Source organism: Dendropsophus ebraccatus, chromosome 12 (genome assembly GCF_027789765.1).
Source record: "Dendropsophus ebraccatus isolate aDenEbr1 chromosome 12, aDenEbr1.pat, whole genome shotgun sequence".
NCBI classification, from domain to species: Eukaryota; Metazoa; Chordata; class Amphibia; order Anura; family Hylidae; genus Dendropsophus; species Dendropsophus ebraccatus.
This window is the reverse complement of record NC_091465.1, coordinates 65,479,581-65,507,496: the sequence shown is the minus strand read 5'-3', so window position 1 is coordinate 65,507,496 and position 27,916 is coordinate 65,479,581. Positions and strand designations below refer to the sequence as shown.

At 46.0% G+C, this 27,916-nt stretch overlaps 1 protein-coding gene across 4 annotated transcripts in view; it reads left to right on the top strand.

Annotated features, from left to right (window-relative positions):
• LOC138769952 (guanylate-binding protein 4-like) overlaps positions 1–22,495 on the top strand; it is a 76,668-nt gene extending 54,173 nt beyond the window's left edge. The window contains exons 1-11 of one of the 4 annotated variants that reach the window (XM_069948725.1): positions 2,020–2,243; positions 6,912–7,097; positions 7,531–7,658; positions 8,547–8,656; positions 10,168–10,367; positions 10,757–10,999; positions 11,086–11,369; positions 12,478–12,690; positions 13,630–13,732; positions 15,381–15,574; positions 22,217–22,495. In XM_069948725.1, the coding sequence (XP_069804826.1) occupies positions 2,237–2,243; positions 6,912–7,097; positions 7,531–7,658; positions 8,547–8,656; positions 10,168–10,367; positions 10,757–10,999; positions 11,086–11,369; positions 12,478–12,690; positions 13,630–13,732; positions 15,381–15,574; positions 22,217–22,387 (1,839 nt within the window). In that variant the 5' untranslated portion in view covers positions 2,020–2,236 and the 3' untranslated portion in view covers positions 22,388–22,495. Of the gene's footprint in view, positions 1–2,019; positions 2,244–3,883; positions 4,043–4,743; positions 4,857–6,911; positions 7,098–7,530; positions 7,659–8,546; positions 8,657–10,167; positions 10,368–10,756; positions 11,000–11,085; positions 11,370–12,477; positions 12,691–13,629; positions 13,733–15,380; positions 15,575–22,216 lie in introns of those variants that run through there. The other 3 variants (XM_069948726.1, XM_069948727.1, XM_069948724.1) reach the window with 3 other exon arrangements.
• The last annotated feature ends 5,421 nt before the right edge of the window (positions 22,496–27,916 follow it).

The following is a 27,916-nucleotide window of genomic DNA, read 5'->3' as shown; positions in this document are numbered from 1 at the left end:
GCGGGTATCCCATACAACCAACACCTGTGGCAGTCTGTGAAATCCTCAAAACATAACCTGTTGGTGGGTCTTGAGGACTGGAATTGAGAAACACTGGTATAGAGGTATTATCCAGTCACTGTATGCTGAGGGTAGTGGTTATGGTGTGACAGTATTATTTGTCTGTTGTATACTGGTATTACTGGTAATATATGTATTTTAAGGGTGCATGTACCATATCACAGTGGATTTCAAAATCCACTGCGATACTCGGTACTGTAATTTTCTATGGCTTTACATTCTCCCAGCGCAATTTTCTTTCAGCTGCGAAAATGTAACCCTTTCCCACTCAATCCAGCAGCTGCGGGACTAATGCATTACCTGTCTGCGCTCCCATCTGCTGCTCCGCCTTCTGGCTCCGTACACCGCTATCCGGGATATATAGTGTGTGGGTTGCTGGAGTTTGAGTGCTAGGGCTGATTTTAAATCCCAGTCCGGCCCTGGATGTAACATACATCAGGTATCTCATCATCCACATAGAGATAAGACTCACTCAAAATCATATATGTCCTGCTACATGCTGTCCTTGGACTGACTTACACCAGGGCTTAAGTGATGATCTATGACACCATCCTGTTGACAATGCTGGCACTGCCTCGTGTCTAGCCTGGCACACAAGACTCTCCTTTCCAGCAGGGCTCCATTTTCTTCCACACTCACAGTGGCTTTTACACACAGTCCCTTGGCCAGAAGCTGCTCTGTTTTTCCCTGTGTCTGCTGTTTGCTGACGCTCCCTTGTTTGCAGCCACAGGTCTTATGACACGGAGCTATTATCGTTTAAAAATTCGATATAACGATCGAAAATGAGATTTGTCTGTGTAATAACACCCAGCGATCAAACGACGGATAAAAAATCATTTGTTTGTCATCATGTTGAAAAATTATCGTTGGTAGTTTGCAGATTGTTCACATATCTGTTCATGTAATAAGTCGTTCGCCGATAAAACATGTTGTGTGGGTTGTCCTGAGAAACGATTAGCAACTGTTAAACGACGTAAAAACATTTGTTCATAACGGTAATCTGTGAATGTAGTAACCTCAGAATTGTTCGCTACAAAATTGCTAGTGATCGATCGTTATAGCGAATCTTTAAACTATAATCGCTACGTGTAATACGGGCTTTATACGAGCCTGGACATCCCCCGCCTTACAGTTGTTGTATCCTCACAGGTACAAACAGTTAGTATAATAAGCAGAGAGCCCAGTGAGTGCCCTGATGTGACAGGGAGGGGGAAGGAGACAAAAACATCCCTGGACAGCGCAGCACATACTGACTCAGTAGCAGATTTTAATAGGTCCGTTTCTGGCAGTAGCCCGGGGCCCATGGCCCCCCTAAACAGACTTATACTTTCAGTAGTGTATTATCTCCAGGCTACAGTTCTGCCATGATTTACATAACAATTGCTGCTTTTTACCACAATTTTGCACAAATCAGGGCAAAACTGCAACCAGGAGACAATGCAGTAACATTAGAGAACATACTGAAGGACCTTAATATGTGACAATGATGTCACCACAGGTCTTTTTACAGGCTGCATTATGGAGGAAAAAGACTAAAGCTAGTGCCGCCATAGGTACAGTGGGTTTGAGGGGCCCAAGCTTGGTGAACAGCCCGGGGCCCATGGTAAAGTTAGGCTGAGTTCACACTATGTATATTTCAGTCAGTATTGTGGTCCTCATATTGCAACCAAAACCAGGAGTGGATTAAAAACACAGAAAGGCTCTGTCCACACAATGGTGAAATTGAGTGGATGGCCACCATATAACAGTAAATAACGGCCATTATTTCAATATAACAGCCGTTGTTCTAAAATAACAGCAAATATTTGCCATTAAATGGCGGCCATCCACTCAATTTCACCATTGTGTGAACAGATCCTTTCTGTGTTTTCAATCCACTCCTGGTTTTGGTTGCAATATGAGGACCACAATACTGACTGAAATATACGTAGTGTGAACCTAGCCTTAATTTTCCCCCTGTACTGACTGTTAGCAAGTCTGCAGACCTCTACTATTGCTGCGATGTAACTTGTAGGCACAGTTCCAGTTACCTGTGCCCCTTGCGTGCTTCTGAAAATCTCCAGCTGCAGGGCCTTGTCACCTGTCAGTAATCCCTGCAGATAGCAGCTATGGAAGGCAGTCCCTGCAGGGATGAATGACGTCACAGATACCCAGAGGCATGGTAACCTGATATTGGATGCAAGGTACGATGCAATTATACCTTGTTTCCTTCGCCGCCAGAGGTCATCGTATGTCAGGGGATTACTGTATTACAAAAAAATCCTGAAATCGTTTCAGTTTTGATTCTCCTCACTAGATCTTGTGTAAAGTGATCTGCGCAATACCCTGCTGATAGCGTGACAGCTGTTTCGTGTGAATCACACGAAACAGCTGTCACGCTATCAGCAGGGTTTTGGCGTTGCAGCCACCTGACGGTGTTCACACCGAAGCCTTTTACATGAACAATGAAAAATAAAGTGCAGTGAAACCTCAAGATACGGGTGAGTACCAGCTCGTTTCTTTCGTATGATGTTCCATTGAATTGACTTTATTTGCACACTGAGAGAGTGCACCCCCGTCTGCACAGCATATTCCAGAGAGTCCCCTAGCATATTCCAGCTCCATTGTGTGCCTAGTAGTGCCGACCGCTTTGTCTACTTTTGCAGAAAGTTATATAGATTTGTAATTTACTTCTATCAAAAAATCTCAAGTCTTCAAGTACTGTGTGCCCTACAGGAAGTGGTGTATTCTTTCCAGTCTGACACAGTGCTCCCTGCTGCCACCTCTGTCCATGTCAGGAACTGTCCAGAGAAGTAGCAAATCCCTAATGAAAACCTCTCCTGTTCTCCAAACTGGAAAGAATACACTACTTCCTGCAGAACATACAGCAGCTGAGAATTATTAGAGGATGATCTTCTTCTTTTTTTTTTTTTTTTTTTTTTTTAAAGAAGTAAATTATAAATCTCTTGTACTTTCTGGCAGTTAATTTGATTTTTTTTTTTGTGAACTACCCCTTTAATGGTGTATTCATGCTTCCATATTATGCATCTGTAATAAGGATCTTAGCAGTGTCCGATGGAGTTATATATTTCCAGAGGTATACCCCCAATTTATAGCTATGATGGTTGTCACTGAGCAACATATTTTAAAGGGGTTATCCAGCGCTACAAAAACATGGCCACTTTTCCCCCTACTGTTGTCTCCAGTTCAGGTGCAGTTTGCAATTATGCTCCATTTACTTCAATGGAACTGAGTTTCAAAACCCCACCCAAACTGGAAACAACAGTAGGGGGAAAGTGGCCATGTTTTTGTAGCGCTAGATAACCCCTTTAAACATAGACTCCATGTTATCCAGCACTACAAAAACATGGCTGCTTTCTTCCAGAGACAGCAACACTATTGTCTCTAGTTCAGGTGTGGTTTGCAATTAAGTTCCATTCACTTCAATGGAACAGAGTTACAAAACCTGCACTCAAAACTGGAGAGAAGAGTGGTCCTGTCTCTGGAAGAAAGTGGCCATGTTTTTGTAGTGCTGAAGAGGCCCCACCTCGAAACGCGGCGAAACAAGTTTTTATCGTCACTACAACTCTCATCTCTTAAGTGGTAAACCACGATTTCCATTCAGAGCCTGGAATGTTTATACTGTATGTTTGTACTTCCAACATGCTTCCTTCTTCTGATTTGACACTGGGAACCCCTGGCTCCATGGACAGGCAGCAAGAGGCATAGATTGTACGATCGATTGGTGGTGGTGCGTTTCATGTTATTAGTGCCCCCGGTATTTTTCAAAACGAAAAGTCTTGAAAAACTCTGCAAATGTCTGTGAGGAGCCCTTCAGGGTAGATGTTCACAAATACTTTGCCAGAGTTATAAATATGTGATGGGAGGGAGGAAATTGCCGCCTTCTAGTTACTTTCACTTTTAGTTCAGAAGACATAAAAGGCAGAATTCAGAGGGGCGCCCAGTGAAAGCTGAGCACAGACTGGAGGATCTTCTCTGTACGGTAAGGTTTTTAATCTACAATAATTTTTTAATATGTAAAGTGTAATGTGATAGGAGAAGTCTGCAGTCCTGCAGCAAAGCTACAAGCAGTAGGTGACAGGAAAGGAAATAAGAGTCCATAACATGATAATGAAAGATGTTTTTTGGGTGGTTTCACACACAGCAGACAAAATGCATGCCTGGTAAATTTATTCATATGGAAAGGAGAAACTAGAAAGTCCAGCACGAAGTCCAATAAAACTTTCCTTTATTGACAGAATCCGTAAAATGACATGTAGCAAAATAGAAAAATGTACAAGCTAGACGCGTTTTGGCCAACGGCCTTTGCCACAGCATAGTTTAAAATCCAAGGAGGAAAGAAGGTGGGGGGAGCGAGAAATAGAAAACTGGGGAACAGTTGGAGGAGGGGAAGGAAAGAAGAAAACAAAGTAAAAGAAAAATGAAAGGAAGGAAAAAAGGAGGGGAGCTAAATTTACTAGTGATATGAACACATACAAGATGTATTTTGGGTGGTTTCACACACAGCAGACAAAATATACGCCTGGTAAATTTATCCATAAGCTTCTGTTGGGCACAGACACCCTTCAGTATTTTTTCTGAAGGGTGTCCGTACCGGAAAATAGGCCTAGAAATTATAGGCTCCCTCCGATTTTTTTTTTTTTTGATTTTTTTTTTCTAGAATTCCGACAGGGATGACCCAAGGAAGACTATTGAAGATCTGTAATTCCAGACAGCTCTGGATGCGCATCCAGAGACTGACCAGAATTCAAGATGCATTGCTAGCTTGGGCCAGTGTTTTCCCTTCAGATTCTGAGGTACCTCAGGCTCTCCACCAATAGGTCCCAGCCTTAGCATATAAGTGGTGGTGGAGACAGCCATATGGGGTACTGGTTTAGTTTGGTTATTCAGCAGACCTACTCTAGAGAGCTGAGTCTTCAAGTCTAAACAAGGACTTATCTACACAGTGGTTAGGAGAGGTGCAATTAGCCAACATGCCCCCCTGTCTACTGCTCAATCATCTTGGGTAATCTTAGGAGACTAGCTCTACCCAATTGTGCAACCCTGGAGCCTGTACTACAGCATGTGGCACTCTGTGATCTCTTCAGCATTGGATGGAACTTCATAGCCATAAGTACAAATTATTTCTCCTATATTCAAGTCACACAACTGCAGCCAAGGTTGTAAGAATCTCCCCAACAGAGTATTGCATTCAATGGATAGGCCCCCCCCTCCTGTTAGCCTCCCAGCCTTATATAAGTCTTTTACAAAAAAAAAAAAACTCCAAGAGACTTTCAATGCCAAATGCTATTCACTTCAAGTCTAAACTGCTAAGCAGTACTTCTCCAAAGCCCGCCTAATGGGAAAGCTCTGGCAAAAAAACACCCTCTTAGTAATGAAAATGCAATGTACTATTCCTTTAAGAAAGCTGCTAAGTAAGGGTACATGCACACTGCGTAATGGCGACGGATAACCCGTCGTGCATTCCGCAGCTCGCACCCACCCGCGGACTCTATGCACGGGTGGGTTCTGTTGTCCGTCAAAAGAATTAACCTGTTCACATGAATCCCTGGGTCGTCATATGTGGATGAGGTGGTTAGGGGCACACTCTGTGACCTGGTGTGCTCTTTAGAGTTTAAGAGGCTCAGGGCCGCTAGAGCCTCTTCTCTTTGGAGGGTCTCTACCTTTTAAGGTACCTTAGCTTCTCCTCTCCTGGTGGTGGGATGATGCTAACACATTAGTCTTTTTTTTTTTATGCTGTAGCTATATAGGAATATAGGGCTCACAGCTGCTGAACTTGAGCTTTTGGGTTGTGTGTAGGGCTGAGAAGCCTCACTATGGTTTATTGTGTGTGTATATTATGCCTACTTTGTTCTGTACATATTATTAGTGCTTATTTGTATATATTTAGTGTTATTTGTTTTATATATAGTATTTTGTGTTATTTTTAGCGCTTATTCTTGTTAGGTTGGGTGGTGGGTTTTACAGGGGAGGGTGTTTCTTTGGGACTTTGGTGGGACTTTTATATACAATATATGCAAAATCCTGGGCTGGTTAATGGATGCCTGTTATCATGTACTGGGGGCAAAAGGGGCCAAAAAAACATATGTATTTATGTATGAGGTTCAGGGATTTAGTATAGCTATGTTAAGCATTGTGCACAGGTTATTATTAGTGTTATTGAAGTTCTATAGGATATACTGTAACTCAGAACCAATACAGGATAAGTAATATAATGTATGTACTTACTAACCCAACCAGCAGAATAGTGAGTGTGGCTCTGAAGTAAAATACATAATATTCACGTTTGGATACATCAAAAGAGGCCACATATGGAGCCTCGGGCTTTAGAGGCTACAGTATATAGAGAATTGTGTAATGCTTAAAGGGGTTGTCCGGCGATAAAAAATTATTCACAGAATAACAGACATTACAAAGTTATACAACTTTGTAATGTATGTTATGTCTGTGAATGGCCCCCTTCCCCGTGTTTCCCCCCACCCACGCTAGACCCGGAAGTGTGGTGCATTATACTCACCGCATCTCGTGTCGTCCACGGTCTCCGATCCTCAGCAGTGACGTCTTCTTCGGGAGGCCGGCGGATCTTCCCGAGTGCCGGCCGCCCTCTTCAGCGTCATCCGAAGCTCAGCCGCGATTGGCTGAGCATAACTGTGCTCAGCCAATCGCGGCTGAGCAGCTGATGACGTGGCCGTGACAACCCCTTTAATTCCCCACTTAGAAGCGCTGCAGAAAAATTGAATAGGTGCTACCGTGTTCCCTACAGGTCATGGCGGATCTCTGGGAGTCCGAGCCTGTAATCACTTTTTAAGAAAAAGTGGAAGTAACAATTCTTTCAAATTTTTCCTATACAGACTTTCATATAATGGATCATCCAGTGTGTTTAATAGAGAATCATGACGATGGAACAATCCAGGTTAATGAAAAGGCACTGGGTATCTTATCCCGCTTCTCTCAGAAGGTGGTTGTTGTTGCCATAGTTGGAAAATACCGTACTGGGAAGTCTTATCTAATGAATAAACTGGCAGGACGTAAAAATGGTAAGAGGAGTAAGCGTATAATAAAAGACCAAAAGATTTCTATAATATATTTGTAAGACATAAACTGATACGACCAGCGTCAGGTGAGGGTTCCTGGGCCCACCAGATGACAAAGCGCTTCTTCCCTCTATACAGAATATGTGCCTTTCTTCTTTTAGGTATTATTCGTTTCAATAGACCAGACCCAGAGAGTTGAATGATTGGCTAGGGTATGACTGGGCCTTGTGCAGAAGTCTTGTCATGGCAATGGATGGTTGGAGGGGTTTCACTGGGTGATGTCTCAAGCTCTCATTGACTGGGGTCTTCACAGGTATTGATAGAGAAGGGGCATTGTGGGGTGGTTTTTACATCTATGTATTATTACTTATGACAAGGGGCATTAAAATGTCTTACACAACCCATTCTTATAGTCTATATGTATCTGTCCATACAGGCTTTTCTTTAGGTTCAACAGTCCAGTCCATGACTAAAGGCATCTGGATGTGGTGCGTTCCTCATCCCAGGAAGCCAGATTGCACCCTGGTGCTGCTGGATACAGAGGGGCTGGGCGATGTGGAGAAGGTCCGTGGAAACATTTTATATGGCAGAGGGGTTACTAGCTTGCTGTGACAACCCCCACACACACACACACTTTTACCCATGAAAAGTGCAAAGGCCACAAAATACAACTTATACAAATATAAAAATAACCCAACATAAGACAATTTATAAACATTTTGACAGTCCCTGAATATTTAACCAACAGAGAAGGGAACTTGAGGGCACCAAAATGCCAAATTCTGCCTAATGTCTCTGACTTTACCCCCAGCAATAGTAGTCACCTTACCCAAGGGCACCACGTGTTTGAGCCATAACCTTCCTGTGACCTTGGCCACAGTATCACACACTAAAGCTGGGTACCGGTCCAGCCTTCGACCCAACATTTTACAACCACTGTAGAGGAATTCCCCACCCCGTAGAACCAAATTTAACTCTATCAAACTCTACCCAGAAAGAGGGTGCCTCTAAATTCTTCTCCCATTCTTGCCGCTGTGGCTGTAAAAACAATAAAAGGGGCATCTTCTTCCCTGTCCTGCTCCGCAGTTGTGTGTCCCCCTGCCAGACCTTCCATAAATACCGCCTCCTCTGAACCTCCCTTTTCTTTAAGCTTTTTAATTACCCCTTTTTTCCCAATGTTCCTCCCACTGCCCCTCACACAACCCTTCCGGCCTCACACTCTCCCCTAGTCATGACCCCTGCCAGACTTGCTTATTTAGTGGCGGAGGAGAGTTCACATCTGATAATTGTACATCAGTCCCTGGGATCCTGGCCAAGTGTAGCTCCCAGCTACTGATATGTTCCTAGAAGCAGGCAATGGAGCAGATGACGCACTACAGCTCTACAGTGTAAACACTTCATTCCTTTTTGTTACACATCTATTTTAATTAAAAAACCTTTATTGTATTTCAGGGAAACAGCCAGAATGACTCCTGGATTTTTGCCCTTGCTGTTCTTCTTAGCAGCACCCTGGTATTTAACAGTGTAGGAACTATTGACCAGGATGCTATGAACCAACTGCAGTATCCTTTACATGAGCTCTTTGGGGTTATATTGTATATTGTGCTAGTTTACAAACCCTATTACATAGATGGTTGGTGTTGATTTTGACAACCAATTATAACCTACATTGCCTAGTTGTGCAGGTTGTACTACTACTACTAAATACTACTGGTGTAATTTTTCTAGCCCCGTTAGAGGACAGCTGTGGCTTATTTTTTAATTGCTGTATTTTATGCTTGAACTTCTTTTCGGGAGTGCTTACTGATAGACGACACGGCTGCTTTTTATATGGGCCCCTGATCATTCCATTGGGACGTCTATTCCGTATTGTTGGTAGTCCCAACCCATATTAAGACTTTAAGTGACACTGCCACCCCCTTTCTGTATAAGGACTTCTCTACACAGCTGCAAAGCCTAAATTCTGCCATTTTCATACCTAACTTTATACTAGATTTCTTGGTGCTTGGTCCAGTGAAAAATGCTTTTTATTGCTGGATTGTCCCACCTGGGTGGGCCTTCACAACTGCCATGTCACTTTGCCCCACCCACATTGGCACAGTAGCCCCGCTACTCTGTGACGTCATCTGCATATAGAGGGGGTGGGGCCTAGACCTCAAGGCTGGCCCATTCCAATGGCCACCGAGGGGGCGAGGCCTAGATGGCGATGTCACGGAGGGGCATGGCCTATGTTACCTATGTGGGCAGGGCAAAGTGGCGCAGTGATCGTGAAGCCCTGCCCAGGTTGCATAATCCATCAATGATAAAAAGCATTTTTCACTGCATCAAGCACCAAGAAATCTAGTAAGGTATGAAAAGTGCAGAGTTTTGGCTTTATAGCAGTGTAAAGAAGTCCTTGTACAGAAAGGGGTTGACAGAATCACCTTAAGAGTATCCACCCAGCTGTTGAGTTCTATGTTCTTATTGCGTCTGATATGTAGCTGTCTCTTCTTCCCCAACTTGTGGTCCCCACTAGCAGTGTAAAGAGAGAGATATGAGTCATACCATTCTTGGTTGCCTTCCATAGTGTGTCTTAGAATCGTATGCATTCTACTTTGTCCAAGACTTCAACCAAGGGGGGTAGAGATGAGCGAAACGGGGTGAGGTTGGGGTTTGTACGAACCCAAACTATCGGCATTTGAATCCTCCTGTCTTCCCGGTCTGTGGGGAAGGTAGAGACAGCCTGAGTCCCACCTGCAAAACAGGGATACAGCCTATGACCTAGGCTGTATCCGTGATTTTCCAGGTGGGACTCAGGCTGTCTTCGCCTTCCCCAGGGAGCAGGCAGACAGCAGGATTCAATTGGGTACAAACCCGAACCTCTGCCTTTCAAGTGGTACATGGACACTCTAACTTGTCTACTAAATCTCATAACAGTAAAAATGGTTTCAACCAAATGGGGAATTTGGAGAGAGTAAACGATCCCTTATCACATTGTTATATTTTTAATCCCCATTTATTGGAAGATATCTTAAGTTTTGGGAAGCCAATCTGTTTTATAGATATATCCGTATTCCTCCTGAACTACTTGTAGTTATGTCACGGAACTTACAGAGAAAATAAAAGTGAAATCAAGTGAGCAACAAGCAGATTTTGAAGATGATTCTTCCGAGTTCAAGAGATTTTTCCCATCATTTGTATGGTGTGTCCGGGACTTTAATCTTCAGCTAAAGCTCAACGGGGTGAACATCACCGAAGATGAGTATCTGAAAAATGCCCTGAAGCTAAAACCAGGTATGAACACTAAACATAAAATGGTGATTTTGATTCTCGTTAAAGCTTGTATTAGAGTCCAGAGCTACACACAACATACTGAGGATTGCTGATGGAGCCAGCAGTGTTGACGGACACATCACCATGAGCTTAACTGAAATCCTATTGGGCCAATCTATCTACTGCACTGCATATTCGGATAGTCATCCCTTTCACCAAAAATTATTTCACTACTACAAGGGCTGGTACAAAGACTGTAACTGTCTGAATACATATTTCTATAATATGACTTGTCTTGGTTGGACACTGAACAAGCAGGGAGTTTCTACAAGATATGTAGATTATACTACTCCTCTGTAATATAGCCTTGAAGACTTATGACATTACACCCCCATTTTTTGTATTTCTAGGCATGAGTGTAGCAGTACGAAATTACAACCTCCCTCGGGAGTGTATCCTCCATTACTTCCACTCACACAAATGTTTTGTGTTTGATCGTCCGGCATCTAAGCAAGATCTCCAGAACCTGGATAATGTGCAGGAGTCTCAGCTGGAGCCTGCCTTTTTAGAACAAACAAATAAATTCTGTGAATATATTTTTGAGAAGAGTCCTGTTAAAACCTTATCAGGCGGGTTCGCGATGACCGGGAGAGGTAAGTCCTCACACTACGGTACTTAGTATTTTCTGCATCATTTTCTGGAGCCAAATTATCTTGTTCTTACAATGATTTATTATTAGGTCTTGGGAATGTTGCAGTCTCCTATGTAGAGTCGATTCGTAGTGGTTCCATTCCTTCTATGGAAAATGCTGTTATTGCATTAGCAAAAATTGAGAATTCTCGGGCTGTACAAGAAGCTTTATCTAAGTATGAGGAGATGGTGAGTCAACATGTAGGACAATTTCCAACTGAGACACACGAAGAGTTTCTGCACTTGGACAAGGAAGTTCACGAAGAAGCACTGAAGCTCTTTATGAAACTTTCCTTCAAAGATGAAAACCAAGATTTCCAGTTCAAGCTACTAGTAAGTAAAGTGATTTGATACATTAAAAGCAAATGTTGACAAATGATACTGTTTGTGGCTTGTACTATTTATCTTTATGTAACACCTATTTGTAACACCCTCAATAGGCAGGGGGTCTTGCTGTGAGCTCTGTCATGCAGAAGGGTCTTCCTCTTCTGCCAGGGGTTAGCTCAGGAAACCCATTTAAGCTAAATACACAATTGTAGGACCTAAGAATAAAAGAATGTAGCTGATTTATTTTTTAATATGTTAAACAGTAATGATCGAATCAGAAGAAATACGCATAGTGAAAAATAGCTCAAGACATACAATATTGTATGATTACACCAAAAGTGTTGGGGAGTTGGCTATTTGACAGTTGTTGTAAGGCTTGGGGTACTTCCAGAAACAGTTGGTGCCCTTTAGTGTTACATAAACATCAAAATCCTGTGACCTGCTTTCTTGGCATTTTCCCAGTAACAGAACAAAAAGTCCAAGCAATGTCTCAGATGTTACAACTGGATCTAGTTTGTTACTGCAGCATTTAGGTGCAAATGGAGTAAGAGGCAGGATTCTCCTCTAAGCCAGATGACTGTGCATGACTCATGGGGTTCTGGATGATCTGTAGAATGATGATTTCTTGGAGTATGCTTGTGGGTGTTCAGGCCTCTCTCTCATCCTATTTCCCTGTCCCATAGTTGGCATTGGAGAAGATACAGAGCTCTCTCTCCTGGCCATGTGGCTCTCTCGCGTGACCTTTTACAGGTCAACCAAAACTTTTTTTTCCCACAAGTGTACAGAAATAATAAACGAGTCCCTGCTTGCCATCAGCTGCAGTATTCACTTCAGGTGGTTTCATATATATGTATGATGCGATCTGCACAAATTCTGATGATGCCGGAAATGTATTTTACACTATGTGGGCAGTCTGACAACTGTGTGTCTGACAACTGCAATAGATATATAAGCAATGTATGGAGACTAAATTTTCACTGGATGGCACATGCCTGGCATTGTCTGCTCTATTTATCTGGATAATGTAAGTCTCGTGAAGACTACAGACAAGGATTACACTCAAATATGGTGTAAAAATTGCTTTCTTATTTTTACATATGTCATACTCTTGTAGGAAGAGCTGGCAGGTAAAAAAGCTGAGTATATGAAGATAAATGAAGAAGCATCAGTGAAAAAGTGCAGAGCGTTACTGCAGAAGTTAAGTGCTGACCTAGAGAAAGGAATAAAGGAAGGGAAGTTTTCTGTTCCCGGTGGATATAACATGTTCACTAGAGAGAAGAAAGCATTGGAGGTGGACTATCTGAGAACCAAAGGCAAGGGGGTAAAGGTAAGTAGATGTAAACCAGACTCCATTATATTCTTCCATTCGGCATAGAGGTCTATAGGGTTTACACGGAAAACTCAAAGGACCTCTTCTGTCAAAGTGGCTTTATTATAGCTAAGCCAGGCATGTCACTAAGCTTTCTCAAGCCTCTGAAGGGCAAATTTGATAAGTTATATAGTGATACATAGCACATGGAATATCAAACAGAATAATGTTGACTACTCACTAGAGAGTGTTCACCAGGGGCGTAGCTAGGGTTCATGGGGCCCCATAGAAAAAAACTGTATGGGCCCCCCCTCATGTAGCCAGAGGCAGAATCCTGCATGCAGCCACAACAGTGACTGGCAGAGGAGAAAGCCTATGTCTGCTTGTTCTGTCCATCCACTGTATGTAACTATAACAGCCTATTAGGAGCCTCATGGTTATATACTAGGTGCAGGAGCAGACTACCTTTTGCTTAACCCTTTATTTACTGCAGTGTGTAAGTAACCCAGTGTTCTCTTACATGCTGTAACACAAACAAAGGGTTAATGCAGAAGACAATTAGCCCTCTCCTGCTACTCCTGCACTGATAACCCCTGACCTCTGCAGGAGCTCAGAGGTCAGGGGTTATCAGAGAGCTAATTGTCTTGAGCTTATATTAACCCTTTTTTGTTTTGCAGCATGTAAGAGAATACTGGGTCACTTACACACTGCAGTACATAAGGAGTTAAGCAAAAGGACACAGGAGGCTCTTATCTTCCCTGGGCCCCCTCCCTCCACGGGCCTCATAGCAACTGCCTTCCCTGCCTCTATGGTAGCTACGCCACTGGTGTTCACATAGTGCAGCTGAATCTAGATACGCCAACTTTGTTAATGCGTTTCGAACAGATGCCATCTTTAGTAATAGGTTATGGAATATTCAAAAGATTTTTCTTTTTTTTTTTTTTTAATTCACCATAGTCTCTGGAAGTCTTGCAAGAGTTTCTTAAAGAAAAGGAGAGTGTGGAATCCACCATCTTAACGGCAGATAAAACATTGGCAGAAAAAGAAAAGAAGTTGGCTGGTAAGATCTTAAAGTAAACTCTAAAGCTTTTTTTTCCCACTGATCTCCCTGATCTCCCTGAGCTCAATAAATTCAGTGTTTTGTTAAATTCTAAAGCTTTTGGAATGGAATGCACAAACCCCATATAACTCTGGGTGGATTGGAACCTCTTTACATAACAATATGATACAATACTTAAGCCCCTATTACACGGGGCGACACAGAGGAGCAAACGGTGGTGTGGGGATCTGCGGGGGGCTGCCCGGGTTATTGTTTGATCGTTTGGGCAGCCCATAGAGGATAGCGGCGGTCTGCTGCCGTTGCTCCTATTCTGAGGCACAGCAGCAGATCTCTGCTATCCTGGTCGTTTGTCTTTTCAACATGTTGAAAGACAACGACCACAATGATCAACCAACATCGTTCATGTCAGCCTTCTATTACACAAGATGATTATCGGCTGATATCGGCAGATAATCGTTTTGTGTTATAGGGCCTTAAACCTTATAACGGTAACAATGATTACCTATTGCAAAACTGGAGGACCAGGCTTCACCTTTACCAGTCACTTTTCCTTGGTCCTATTTATCTGGTACTTATATATCCCCTGGATTTATGGTAGAGCAGAACAGTTAGACCCATTTGCTCTTATGTAAGAAGATAATGCAAGCTCATATCAAAAGTCAGAGTTGAAAACCAAAGGCAACTAACCATAGATGTCATAACAACCATAATGAGAAGAAAAGGAGCGCACTCACCCCGTAACATCGGATACTTCTTTATTCTTACATCAAAGATTAAAAGCCATCCATGTGTACATCGGGTGGTAGGAACGCCAAAACACTCAAATCACTGAAGACGGGGTGAGTGCGCTCCTTTTCTTCTCATTATGGTTGTTATGGCATGAACTATGGCTATTGTGAGCAGCACCACGACCCCCTGATCCACCACGCCAGTCCTGTCTATACTACACTTCACCATAGTGTATCTGTGCAGGCGCTGTGACTCTTTTTTTGTTGGAATTAACCATAGATTTCAGCAGCTGCCAGCAGTCTGGCAGGAAATGGTACAGTAGTTGTCCTACTGCCAGACACAGACAAATGACCTATTGTTTAAAGTACATTTTTATGTTAAAGAGGTACTCCAGAGAGGTAAAGGGGAAGTCCGACCATTTTTTTCAAAAGAGTCAGGAGTAGGTGGCTGAACATAACATGCACCTACCTCCCTGGCTCCAGCGATGGGGTCCACTGTCCCCCTCTCCGGATTCTGGTGCCCCTGCCACTTCCTGGTCTGAGTGGGACCTGGGTTGTGACATGTCAGCCCTGCTTAGCCAGTCAGCGGCTGAGGTGGCAGTAAGGAGTAGCACGGTCATGGAGCAGGCCCTTTAATTAAAAACAGTGTTGGAAGCATACAGTAGACTAACATTCTACTGTAAAAGCGAATATGTACAGCACTATACTGACATAATATTCAAACAACATCTACACAGTTCCCATAAACTACCTCTTTGTCATACACACTAGAGATATACAAACAGATACAGCACCTCACCACTACCCACATAGCACCCATATTGTACCCCTATTGCACCCACCCAGTACTTATTACAGTATATAATATCTCTATCATTTATTATATAGATATTCTAAAAAAAACAGCATTGTCCTTACAGAGCAGAAATCGCAGGCAGAAGCTGCAGCACGTGAGAAGGAGATCCTGGAGAAGGCCAACATGGATCTTCAGAAGAACCTGGAGAATGAACAGGAAAGTTATAAGATGCATTTGGAAATGCTGGAAAAGAAAATGAGCGAAGAAAAAGAGAAGATGAAGGAGGAAAATGAGTGGCTGATAAAAGAGAAACTCAAGGTAATGCGGTATCCCGGTGTAACTGTGAGGGGTTGCTGGGTGTTATGGTGCAACTGGGGCCTAACTGGAACCTATTTGTCACGGTGGGGTCCGAGGGTGTTATGGTGGCCCGGCCTCTCAGCACACACACAGGAGATGCAAATGGATATGTACCTTGAAGTAAGCAATGTCCACACACTTGTAGAATGAAAGCAATAAGGAAATTTACTTGAGGTAAAACTTTGGTACAGTTCATACAGTGGCATAAGGTGGCAATATGCAGTCAGGATGGTCCAATACCAGGAGTTGTGAGATCTGTGGGAGCTTTCAGCTTAGTGATGGGGTTCTGAGGCAGCTATAACTCTTTGATCCTCTCAGTTCTTCTATCTTTATGAGCAGCTTACTGAGGAATAGGTTAGGCAGAGCTGAGGGTCTCACATACCAGGCCCGGACTGGTAATCTGGCAAGCCGGGCAAATGCCTGCTGGGCTGGCCAGATTACCAGTCTGTGGGCCGCCCGGGCTGCATAAAAAAAAAAAATCACTGCCGCGGCCCGTTTCTCTTTCCGGTCCGCTTCTGCCCGCTCCGGTCACTGCTGCAGTCGCTGCAGTGACCGGGGGCCATCTATAAAGGAGGGGGGAGAAGAGAGAGGGGGCCATCTATAAAGGAGGGGGGAGAAGAGAGAGGGGGCCATCTATAAAGGAGGGGGGAGAAGAGAGGGGGCCATCTATAAAGGAGGGGGGAGAAGAGAGAGGGGGCACATCTATAAAGGAGGGGCGAGAAGAGAGAGGGGGCACATCTATAAAGAAGGGGCGAGAAGAGAGAGGGGGCCATCTATAAAGAAGGGGGGAGAAGAGAGAGGGGGGCCATCTATAAAGGAGGGGGGAGAAGAGAGAGGGGGGACATCTATAAAGGAGGGGGGAGAAGAGAGAGGGGGGACATCTATAAAGGAGGGGCGAGAAGAGAGAGGGGGCACATCTATAAAGGAGGGGGGAGAAGAGAGAGGGGGGACATTTATAAAGGAGGGGGGAGAAGAGAGAGGGGGACATCTATAAAGGAGGGGGGAGAAGAGAGAGAGGGGACATCTATAAAGGAGGGGGGAGAAGAGAGAGAGGGGACATCTATAAAGGAGGGGGGAGAAGAGAGGGGGGGCACATCTATAAAGGAGGGGGGAGAAGAGAGAGGGGGGACATCTATAAAGGAGGGGGGACATCTATAAAGGAGGGGGGAGAAGAGAGAGGGGGGACATCTATAAAGGAGGGGGGAGAAGAGAGAGGGTGACATCTATAAAGGAAGGGGGAGAAGAGAGAGGGGGCCATCTATAAAGGAGGGGGGGGAGAAGAGAGAGGGGGCCATCTATAAAGGAGGGGGGAGAAGTGAGGGGGGCCATCTATAAGGGAGGGGGAGAAGAGAGGGGGCCATCTATAAGGGAGGGGGAGAAGAGACTGTATGAGGTGATAGTGATATGTGTACAGTGGAAGTTATTTAGTAGCAGCGGTGGTGTTAGTCAGTATGTGATGGTATTAGTCAATGTGCGGTGGTATTAGTCAGTGTGCGGTGGTATTAGTCAGTGTGCGGTGGTATTAGTCAGTGTGCGGTGGTATTAGTCAGTGTGCGGTGGTATTAGTCAGTGTGCGGTGGTATTAGTCAGTGTGCGGTGGTATTAGTCAGTGTGTGGTGGTATTAGTCAGTATGTGTTGGTGGTGTTAAACTGAGCACAGTGACCGAGGGCAGAAGCAGTCTGTCTCTGTACACTGTGTAGTGGTGACAACCTGTAACTGCAGCTCAGCTACACAGTACAGAGACAGAAGCTTCTGACCCCATTTACTGTGTTATTATCTGTAATTCCAGTCATGGCTGTGATGATACAACATGTAGCCGCGCTGCACTCACAACATCGTCTCATAACTTATTACAGCACGGCGAGTGGGCCTGTGTGCTCGGAAATGCCAGGGCTGATTTTTAGTCCCAGTCCGGCCCTGTCACATACACTCGGGCCTGTGCAGAAGATCTCTTTAGCAGGGTTGACCTAATGACTGAAGGTTTCTGAATTGCAGAAATTAGAGAAAGATGTCTCAGTAGCTTGAACTGGAGTGGGACACTTTGGTATACTGGTAAGTTCAGAGAAGTCCTCTGGCATTTGGGGATTTTATCCAGTAGATCACTTACTCTTACACTGGTCCCAGATGATCCGGGCTCCTCTACCAAAGGGATCTAGTAGTTCTGAGTAAAGATGCTGCTTTGCTTTTCTTCTAATTCCCAGACCTGAAGGTGGACTGAGAACAGTGGTCACTTCACCTGGCAGAGCCAGACACTACACACTACACTGGTCCTCACCAGGGAATCTCACTCCTTCCTGGAGAAGGGTGGAGTTCAGGGCAAAAGATATCTCTTGGCCCAATCAGAGGGGTTCTGTCTTGGTACCAAGGATACAAGGCTTACCTCACAGATCTCTTGTTAACTCTTGGTATACAGACAAGAAATACACAAGCACATGTTAGAACATGGATGTAGCTGAGCTGAGATAGCTAATAAACAAAATGGAGGGCTCTACAGAGGTTTCTGCAGTAAAATACACAACAACACAGAGTCAAACCTAGGGACACCTCATTCTACCTTACTTTGGGCAGAAATTAGTTGCTCTGGGTTACCACAGTAACAGAACACATTGTTTTTGACAAGTGCTGAGGAAATTATAGGTGTGTCTCGCAATGCCCCCACATACCTCCCAACTTTTGCAAAGAGCAAAGAGGGACATGTGTGCCGCGGTCCCCATAGCCACGCCCCCATAGCGACCCTCCATAGCCACGCCCCCATAGCAACCCTCCATAGCCACGCCCCCATATCAACCCTCCATAGCCACTCCCCTACAGTCACCACATGCTGCTGACTGAATAGTGCCCTATACAGTATCCAATTCCGCCAAAAATGCCCTATATAGTATCCAATTCCCCATTATAGTGCCCCACATAGTATCCAATCCCCCCAATAGTGCCCCACATAGTATCCAATCCCCCATATAGTGCCCCACATAGTATCCAATCCCCCCAATAGTGCCACACATAGTATCCAATCCCCCACATAGTGCCCCACATAGTAGCCAATGCCCCCTTTAGTGACCAACATAGTATCCAATCCCCCACATAGTGCCCAATCCTCCACATAGTGCCCCACATAGAATCCAATCCCCCACATAGTGTCCAATCCCCCACATAGTGCCCCACATAGAATCCAATCCCCCACATAGTGCCCCACATAGTGTCCAATCCCCCACATAGTGCCCCACAGTGTCCAATTCCCCACATAGTGCCCCACATAGAATCCAATTCCCCACATAGTGCCCCACATAGTGTCCCACATAGAATCCAATCCCCCACATAGTATCCAATGCCCCCATATAGAGCCCCACATAGTAGCCTATGCCCCCATATAGTGCCCCACATAGTAGCCTATGCCCCCATATAGAGCCCCACATAGTAGCCTATGCCCCCATATAGAGCCCCACATAGTAGCCTATGCCCCCATATAGTGCCCCACATAGTAGCCAATCCCCATATAGTGCCCCACATAGTAGCCAATCCCCATATAGTAGCCAATCCCCCCATATAGTGCCCCACATAGTATCCAATCCCCCAAATAGTGCCCCACATAGTAGCCTATGCCCCCATATAGTGCCCCACATAATAGCCAATCCCCATATAGTGCCCCACATAGTAGCCAATCCCCCCATATAGTGCCCCACATAGTATCCAATCCCCCAAATAGTGCCCCACATAGTAGCCAATCCCCATATAGTGCCCCACATAGTAGCCAATCCCCCACATAGTGCCCCACATAGTAGCCAATCCCCCATATAGTGCCCCACATAGTAGCCAATCCCTCCATATAGTGCCCCACATAGTAGCCAATCCCCCATAGAGTGCCCCACATAGTAGCCAATCCCTCATAGAGTGCCCCACATAGTAGCCAATGCCCCCATATAGAGCCCCACATAGTAGCCTATGCCCCCATATAGTGCCCCACATAGTATCCAATGCCCCCATATAGAGCCCCACATAGTAGCCAATGCCCCCATATAGTGCCCCACATAGTAGCCAATCCCCATATAGTACCCCACATAGTAGCCAATCCCCCCATATAGTGCCCACATAGTAGCCAATCCCCATATAGTGTCCCACATAGTAGCCAATCCCCCATATAGTGCCCCACATAGTATCCAATCCCCTCACATAGTGCCCCACATAGTAGCCAATGCCCCCATATAGTGCCCCACATAGTAGCCAATCCCCCATTATAGTCCCCCACATAATAGCCAATCCCCATATAGTGCCCCACATAGTAGCCAATCCCCATATAGTAGCCAATCCCCCCATATAGTGCCCCACATAGTATCCAATCCCCCAAATAGTGCCCCACATAGTAGCCAATCCCCATATAGTGCCCCACATAGTAGCCAATCCCCCACATAGTGCCCCACATAGTAGCCAATCCCCCATATAGTGCCCCACATAGTAGCCAATCCCTCCATATAGTGCCCCACATAGTAGCCAATCCCCCATAGAGTGCCCCACATAGTAGCCAATGCCCCCATATAGAGCCCCACATAGTAGCCTATGCCCCCATATAGTGCCCCACATAGTATCCAATGCCCCCATATAGAGCCCCACATAGTAGCCAATGCCCCCATATAGTGCCCCACATAGTAGCCAATCCCCATATAGTACCCCACATAGTAGCCAATCCCCCCATATAGTGCCCACATAGTAGCCAATCCCCATATAGTGTCCCACATAGTAGCCAATCCCCCATATAGTGCCCCACATAGTATCCAATCCCCTCACATAGTGCCCCACATAGTAGCCAATGCCCCCATATAGTGCCCCACATAGTAGCCAATCCCCCATTATAGTCCCCCACATAATAGCCAATCCCCATATAGTGCCCCACATAGTAGCCAATCCCCATATAGTAGCCAATCCCCCCATATAGTGCCCCACATAGTATCCAATCCCCCAAATAGTGCCCCACATAGTAGCCAATCCCCACATAGTGCCCCACATAGTAGCCAATCCCCCACATAGTGCCCCACATAGTAGCCAATCCCCCATATAGTGCCCCACATAGTAGCCAATCCCTCCATATAGTGCCCCACATAGTAGCCAATCCCCCATAGAGTGCCCCACATAGTAGCCAATCCCCCATAGAGTGCCCCACATAGTAGCCAATCCCCCATAGAGTGCCCCACATAGTAGCCAATCCCCCATAGAGTGCCCCACATAGTAGCCAATCCCCCATAGAGTGCCCCACATAGTAGCCAATCCCCCATAGAGTGCCCCACATAGTAGCCAATCCCCCATAGAGTGCCCCACATAGTAGCCAATCCCCCATAGAGTGCCCCACATAGTAGCCAATCCCCCATAGAGTGCCCCACATAGTAGCCAATCCCCCATAGAGTGCCCCACATAGTAGCCAATCCCCCATAGAGTGCCCCACATAGTAGCCAATCCCCCATAGAGTGCCCCACATAGTAGCCAATCCCCCATAGAGTGCCCCACATAGTAGCCAATCCCCCATAGAGTGCTCCACATAGTAGCCAATCCCCCATAGAGTGCCCCACATAGTAGCCAATGCCCCATAGAGTGCCCCACATAGTAGCCAATGCCCCCATATATGCCCCACATAGTAGCCAATCCCCCATATAGTGCCCCACATAGTAGCCAATGCCCCACATAGTAGCCAATGCCCCATATAGTGCCCCACATAGTAGCCAATGCCCCCAAATATGCCCCACATAGTAGCCAATGCCCCACATAGTAGCCAATCCCCCATATAGTGCCCCACATATTATCCAATTTCCCCATATAGTAGCCAATCCCCCATATAGCGCCCCACAGAGTAGCCAATCTCCCCATTTGTGTGGCCCCAGCGGAAAAAACAATAAACCAGTAACTCACCTGTCCTCCGGTCCCAGCAGCTCCTCTCCCGGCAGAGCGTGCACTCCCGTCATCCTCCGGGGCGGGCAGCGCAGTACAGAGTCACTGACTGTACCGGAAGTGATTCATAATGGAGGCCTCAGGTCACTTCCGGTACAGTCAGTGTCTCTGTACCTCGCTGCCCGCCCCGGAGGATGACGGGAGTGCGCGCTCTGCCGGGAGAGGAGCTGCTGGGACCGGAGGACAGGTGAGTTACTGGTTTATTGTTTTTTTTCTCTGGGGCCACATATAATGCGGGACACGGGGGGCCGTTCCGGGACCGCGGGACAGCACCCCGAAAACGGGACTGTCCCGCGAAATCCGGGACGGTTGGGAGGTATGCCCCCAGTTTGTTAGGAATGACAATACACAAACACGTGGGACATTTAGCACTCAGTTGTGGGGGGCCCACTGTACACTTTTCACCAGACACTATAACATTATCCTATCACTGTGAATATAAATCAGGATGGGGAGGGCAATTTTTATAGTCAACATATAACAATAGGGTACCATGGAATGGATGACTCTAACTGGTAGGGTAGTCTGATTGAAACAGATCCCTGCTCGTATAGAGCAGGGATCTGTTTCAATCAGACTACTCTACCAGTTAAGAGTCATCCATTCCATTTTCCATTCAATCAGACTACTCCACTAGTTAAGAGTCATCTGTTCCATTTTTGTCTTTGCAGGAACAAGAAGAAATGCTGGCTGGAGGGTTTAAAAAGCAATGTCAGATGCTGGAGGAGGAGATTAAGCAATTACGAGAGGAGAACAGAAAACCCACCTCCTTAATGGGAGAAATCCTGGATGCAGTATTACCTGGTGCTTTAGGGAAATTAGTGAAAAAAGTTTTCTTATAGAAGCAATGCATGTAAAAGCAAAGACAGACATACTGTAGCTAAGAACAGGGGCCCGATGCCACCTATTACAGATGCATGTTAGGCCTATTCTCCCCATACATGCTCATGCTCTGTGAGGGAAAACTGTGATGCTCATCCACCTCTGTGAGGGAAAACTCTCGGAAGAACTGCTATAGAGGAATTGTGTAAGATCTTTAGAGTGTTACGGAGGGATTAGAGGACACCAAAGCAATTATCTATGTCATGCCCCTCCCCCTTCAGGCCTTGCACAAGGTATAACACAGAAATGTTATTTTTTGACCAAGTAACAGCTTTAGTATAATGTACTAACAGTGTTCATTCAATAAGTATTAGCTCCCATTGGTATGTAGTAATGCATGCCCGGAGATTTCTTTGGGACGAAAAAACATTTTACCTCACCTCCGAGGATGTACCGTCAGGTAAATCCTCTTTAATTTGACCCACCGACCCACCGAACGGCACTGTCACGGGGAAGCTGGTGCTGCGGTCCGTTTTTCGATCCACGGCCCGTTTCCCGTGTACGGCGCCGTTCTATGCACGGATACCGGGCCGGTGCTCAAGCACTGGAGGCGGACCGGGCCGCCCCCAGTGGGAGGGAACCCCCACCCTTCTATGACGCGCCTCCATTGATTCTAAAGGAGCCGCGTCATAGAGGGGTGGGGGTTTCCTCCCACTGGGGGCGGCCTGGCCCGCCTCCAGTGCTTGAGCACCGGCCCGGTACCTGTTCATAGAACGGCCCCGTACATGGGAACCGGATCGAAAAACGGACCGCGGTATCGCCTTCCCCGTGACGGCGCCGTTCTATCGGTGGGTCAAATTAATGAGGATGTACCTGATGGTACATCCTCTTTAACTCAACTCTCTCTTACAAAACTTTTTTCTTGATTTTTTTCAAAGCAAAATTACAGCCACCATATTGCTAGTACTAAGCAAAATTGATAAAATTAGATGTGTATCACATATCAAATGTACAAATGTGGTGTTTTTAGTTTCTTTTTACATCATTGCACAGCTCTTCTCCCCCATCAGTCTGATCCCTTCCTGGTCTCCTCTCTGTGCTGTGGCCATGCGATGCTGAACACACTTTCCCACAACTCCCCTTGCCTGCATACACAGTTGAGATTAAGGGCCCTATTACACGGAGAGATAATCCACCCGATTCGGCTGATTATCGCTCTGTGTAATAGAGACAACGATTAGCTGATGAAACGATTATCGCCTGATCGTCCCTTTAGGCCCAGACCTAAAATCATCAGCAGACAACCATGCATTGCTACCTGTAATAGTGATGCATGGCCGACGATTCAACAAACATTCTACATTACCTGTCCACGTTCCCGGTGTTCTCCTACGCTCTACTTCCTCCTAGGTCCCGCGGCCTTAGCTTCAGAGCGGCCTATCTGAGAGACAGGCCGCTTAGCCATTCACTAGCCATGGTGGTCCCGGACAGTGATTGGCTGTGCGGCCTGTCAGGCTGCTCTGAAGTAGCAGCGTGCGGCACTGGGGAGAAAGCAGAGCGCAGGAAAACACCGGGAATGTGGACAGATAATGTAAACTGCACGGACATCCCTAATGATGTCCGTGCATCCCTTGCTAAACAATTATTGGACGGAGCTCTGCCTGTCCTATTCATTGAATAGGATGCCTTGTGCGCCCTCCGCTCTCTGCTCAAAGAATTGTCTCTGCTCAATCGAAATGTCAATTCTTTCGGTGGAGAAAGGAGGGTGCATGGGGCATCCTATTCAATCAATGAGACAGGCAGAACTTCAGGTTGAGTCCACAGTGCGGGCTCTGCTTGAAATACTGTGAGGATTACTCTGTGTGAACGGGCCAGTAGGATCTTATTACATGGCTTCAATCAAGAGGATCTCTTATTCAATGGCCCCTTCACACGTGTGTACAGTGCCGCGATCCAAGCTGCTACAAAATAGGACATGTTGTAACGCTGACCGCAATCGCTATGCTAATGATGTGCAAATGTAGTGCCCTGTGAAACGCGGAGCACTACAGATGCACATTCCTAGTGCCTCCGCGGTCCATAACCACCCCCTCCCTAGCCATAGCGTAAAAATACCCCCAGGCTGGAGTACCCCTTTAACCTTTCATGCTTTTCTATATTTAAAGGGTCCATCTGTTTCGGGGGTTCATACATGAACTTGAATAAAGTGTTTTCTTGAAAGTTATTATTGTGGTTTAGATTTATTAAATATAACAATATAAATGTTTTTTTTTTTTTTTTTTTTTTACACAATTTTAAATGGGGTGTTTCTGTCAAAATAGACTGATAAGCTATCCACAGGATAGGTCATCAATCACTGATCAGAACCTGTTCACTTAAATTGGAGCTGAGCTGAGGTTACAGGTCGCTACTAGAGATACTGTAAGCACGACTCGAGCATGCTCCAGAGCAATCACTTGCCATTTGAATACTGGTGGCTGAAGAATTAGGATGCAGCTCTAGAGAGTTACAGCTGACGGCTGTGTGAGATAAGTTACCACATTTTGTAATATATTTGGGAGGTCCATGGTGTTTTTTTTCAAAACGCAGCATGCTGTAGGTATATGGTATACTGTGGGTGATTATTAACTATTTATAAGCCTATGTGGGAAATGCATGCTCAGTATGTAAGTGGCACATGCATGCTGCATTAAAAAAAAAAAACCATCAAACATGTACCTGAGGGTATATTCGCTTTAATGTTGTTTTTTTTTGTTTTCTTTTTTTTACATTAGCTGGCACAGGAATCCTGGTGGTGCAGTCTCTTTTTTTTTTTTTTTTTTTTTTTTTATAAAGGCTGCTTGGTTCCTGTGCTCTACCTCCTTCTTTTGCCATGCATCGTCCCGGCACTATGCACTGGTGACAGGACCCCCCCCCCCCCCCAGTGTGATGATATCCCCTCCCATCTGTTGCGTGGCTCCATTAGAATCAATAGAGCCAGTCACAGAGGAGAGGGGATATAGTCACACTGGGTGGTGCCCAGTATTTAAAAAAAAAAAAAGAAAAAAGGACAACACAGAAGGGTGCTCACCAGGGGCTTAACTAGAAATGGCTGGTCCCCATAGCAAACTTTTGATTGCCCCCTTCCCAACTGACCACTAAGCTGTCAAGTGTAGTCATAACTCCTAATGAGCGCAGTTAAAGGGACATTTGCAGGACCCGGCAGGCCAGCTCGGCCATACGGTACTGCAAATGATGGTGGCTCAGGTGGCCTAGTGTATTGCAGGAGCGGGCCATCAGGCTCCTTGATGATACGGGCCCCATAGCAACTGCTATGGCTGCTACAGTGGTAGTTACTCCCCTAGTGCTCACATATCAGCTAGGTCCAAACTACAAAGTAAATGAGGCTGGAAGCAGTTTGTCCCTGTGTAGAGGCAGCGACTAAAGAGGAGCGTGACTGGAACATGCTCAAGGGCAATTGCTTGGCATTTGAATACTGGTGACTGACGAAGTTGGATGCAGCCCTAGAGAGTCCTGGGAAACATGGATACAACCTATGGCCTACTCTACTGATCAGACACTGATGGGACTATACTGTGGACAAGTCATCAGTCCATAGGCTTATATATAGTAAATAAACACCCATAATATATCATATCCCTACAGCATGCTGCATTGTGAGAAAACATCATGGACCCAACAAATCTATTGCACAATGTGATAGGAAATATAAAGCTTATACACAGGGCCAAGATACAGGGACCTCCTTACCCTGATGTTACTAGGCTGCTGCTGATTGTTCTTTTTACCTGTCCAGTTATGGAGAAGAGAGGGGACCCCTCATGGTGACATAGCTCTCTTATACACAATAAATTACACCCCTCAGTGAAAAAATAATTAAAATCTTGGTAACTATATAACATTGTTTAATGTATAGTGTAGCGGCACCTGTGTTATATTGTTGGGCTATCTATGGGATTTGTAATATGGTAATTTATTGTGTGCTGCTTCTTAGCTGGAACTGCTGCACAGTACATTGTATGTGTGTTAAAGATAACTGGTTGTTAATAAAGCTACTTCAGTAAAAAAAAAAAGTCATTGTCCAATCACGTAATGTTATGATTTGAATTGGCTGGTGAGGCTGGCGACCAACTGCCACCATCACTGTAGCGGTAAACAAGTCTGGTGGCGGCTGAGGTTGCTGAGGGACAATTTTCTGCCCATTTCTCCTGTCACAGATGCCTGATGGACGGCACAGCTCCCAGTACATCCCAGAGCATCTACTGGTAAGTGTTACTGGTACACACCGCACACAGGACAGCGGAGAGGACACTGATCATGGGGGGAGACTGGTCATGTTAGGCGGCCATGTAACTAGCTGACATTTATCAGACTTATCTGTACAGGACATAGAGGACATTAGTAATGGCGGCCATGGAGATCTGTAAGAAAAAACTGTCATCTCCAAGACCTGACCATATAACACTACAGGTTACAGGCTGCTGCCATTCAGATCATACATAGCTCTGTAATCTGGCCCATAGAGTAATATGGGGTTGTCTGCAGCCTCCTCAATGGCAGATTGTTCTGCTCTATACAGACTGGATATTAGAATGTATAGGGGGAGATTTATCAAGCTGTCTTACAGTAGCAATGTTCTCCGTTGACCATAGCAACCTATCACAGATTAGCTTTAACGTTTTCACAAGCTCCAGTAAAATGAAAGCTGAGCTGTGATTGGTTGCTACGGGCGACAGGGGTCAGATTTAGGGGGGTGGGAAGGGCGCCAGAGGGTCTGCATTAGGGGGCTGGGAAGGGCACCTGGAGGGTCCGCGTTAGGGGGTGGGGCTGGCAAGGGCGCTGGGAGGGTCCGTGTTAGGGGGCTGGGGTGGGCCTGAGCTGGGAAGAAAAGAAGATTTAGCAGAAGAGGAAAAAGAAGACTGGGATGGGCCTGGGCTGGGAAGGGCGCCATGAGGGTCCGCGTTAGGGGGCTGGGGCGGGCCTGGGTTAAGAAGGAGAGCAGGGATGGTCCGCGTTAGGGGGCTGGGAGGGTCCTTGTCAGGGGTCTGATGCGGGCCTGGGCTAGGAAGAAGAGGAGGAAGAAGAAGAAGAATGGGACAGTCCTGGGCTGGGAAGGGTGCCGGGCGGGTCCGCGTTAGGGAGCTGGGAAGAGCCTGGGCGGGAAGGGCGCTGGGATGGTCCCTGTCAGGGGGCTGGGGCGGCCTGGGCTAGGAAGAAGAGGAGAAGAGGAGGAAGGAGGGTCCGCGTTAGGGGGCTGAGGAGGGCCTGGGTTGGGAAGGGCACTGGGAGGGTCCGCGTTAGGGGGTGGGGAGGGCCTGGGCTGGTAAGGGCGCTGGGAGGGTCCGCCTTAAGGGGCTGGAAAGAAGAGGAGAAGAAGAGGAGATGTAGAAGAAGAGGAGTAAGGCGACGACTGGGACAGGCCTGGGCTGGAAAGGGTGCCAGGAGGGTCCCCTTTAGGGGGCTCTGGCAGGCCTGGGCTGGAAAGGTGCCAGGAGGGTCCACGTTATGGGGCTGGGGCGGGCCTGTGTTGGGAAGGGCGCCGAGAGGGT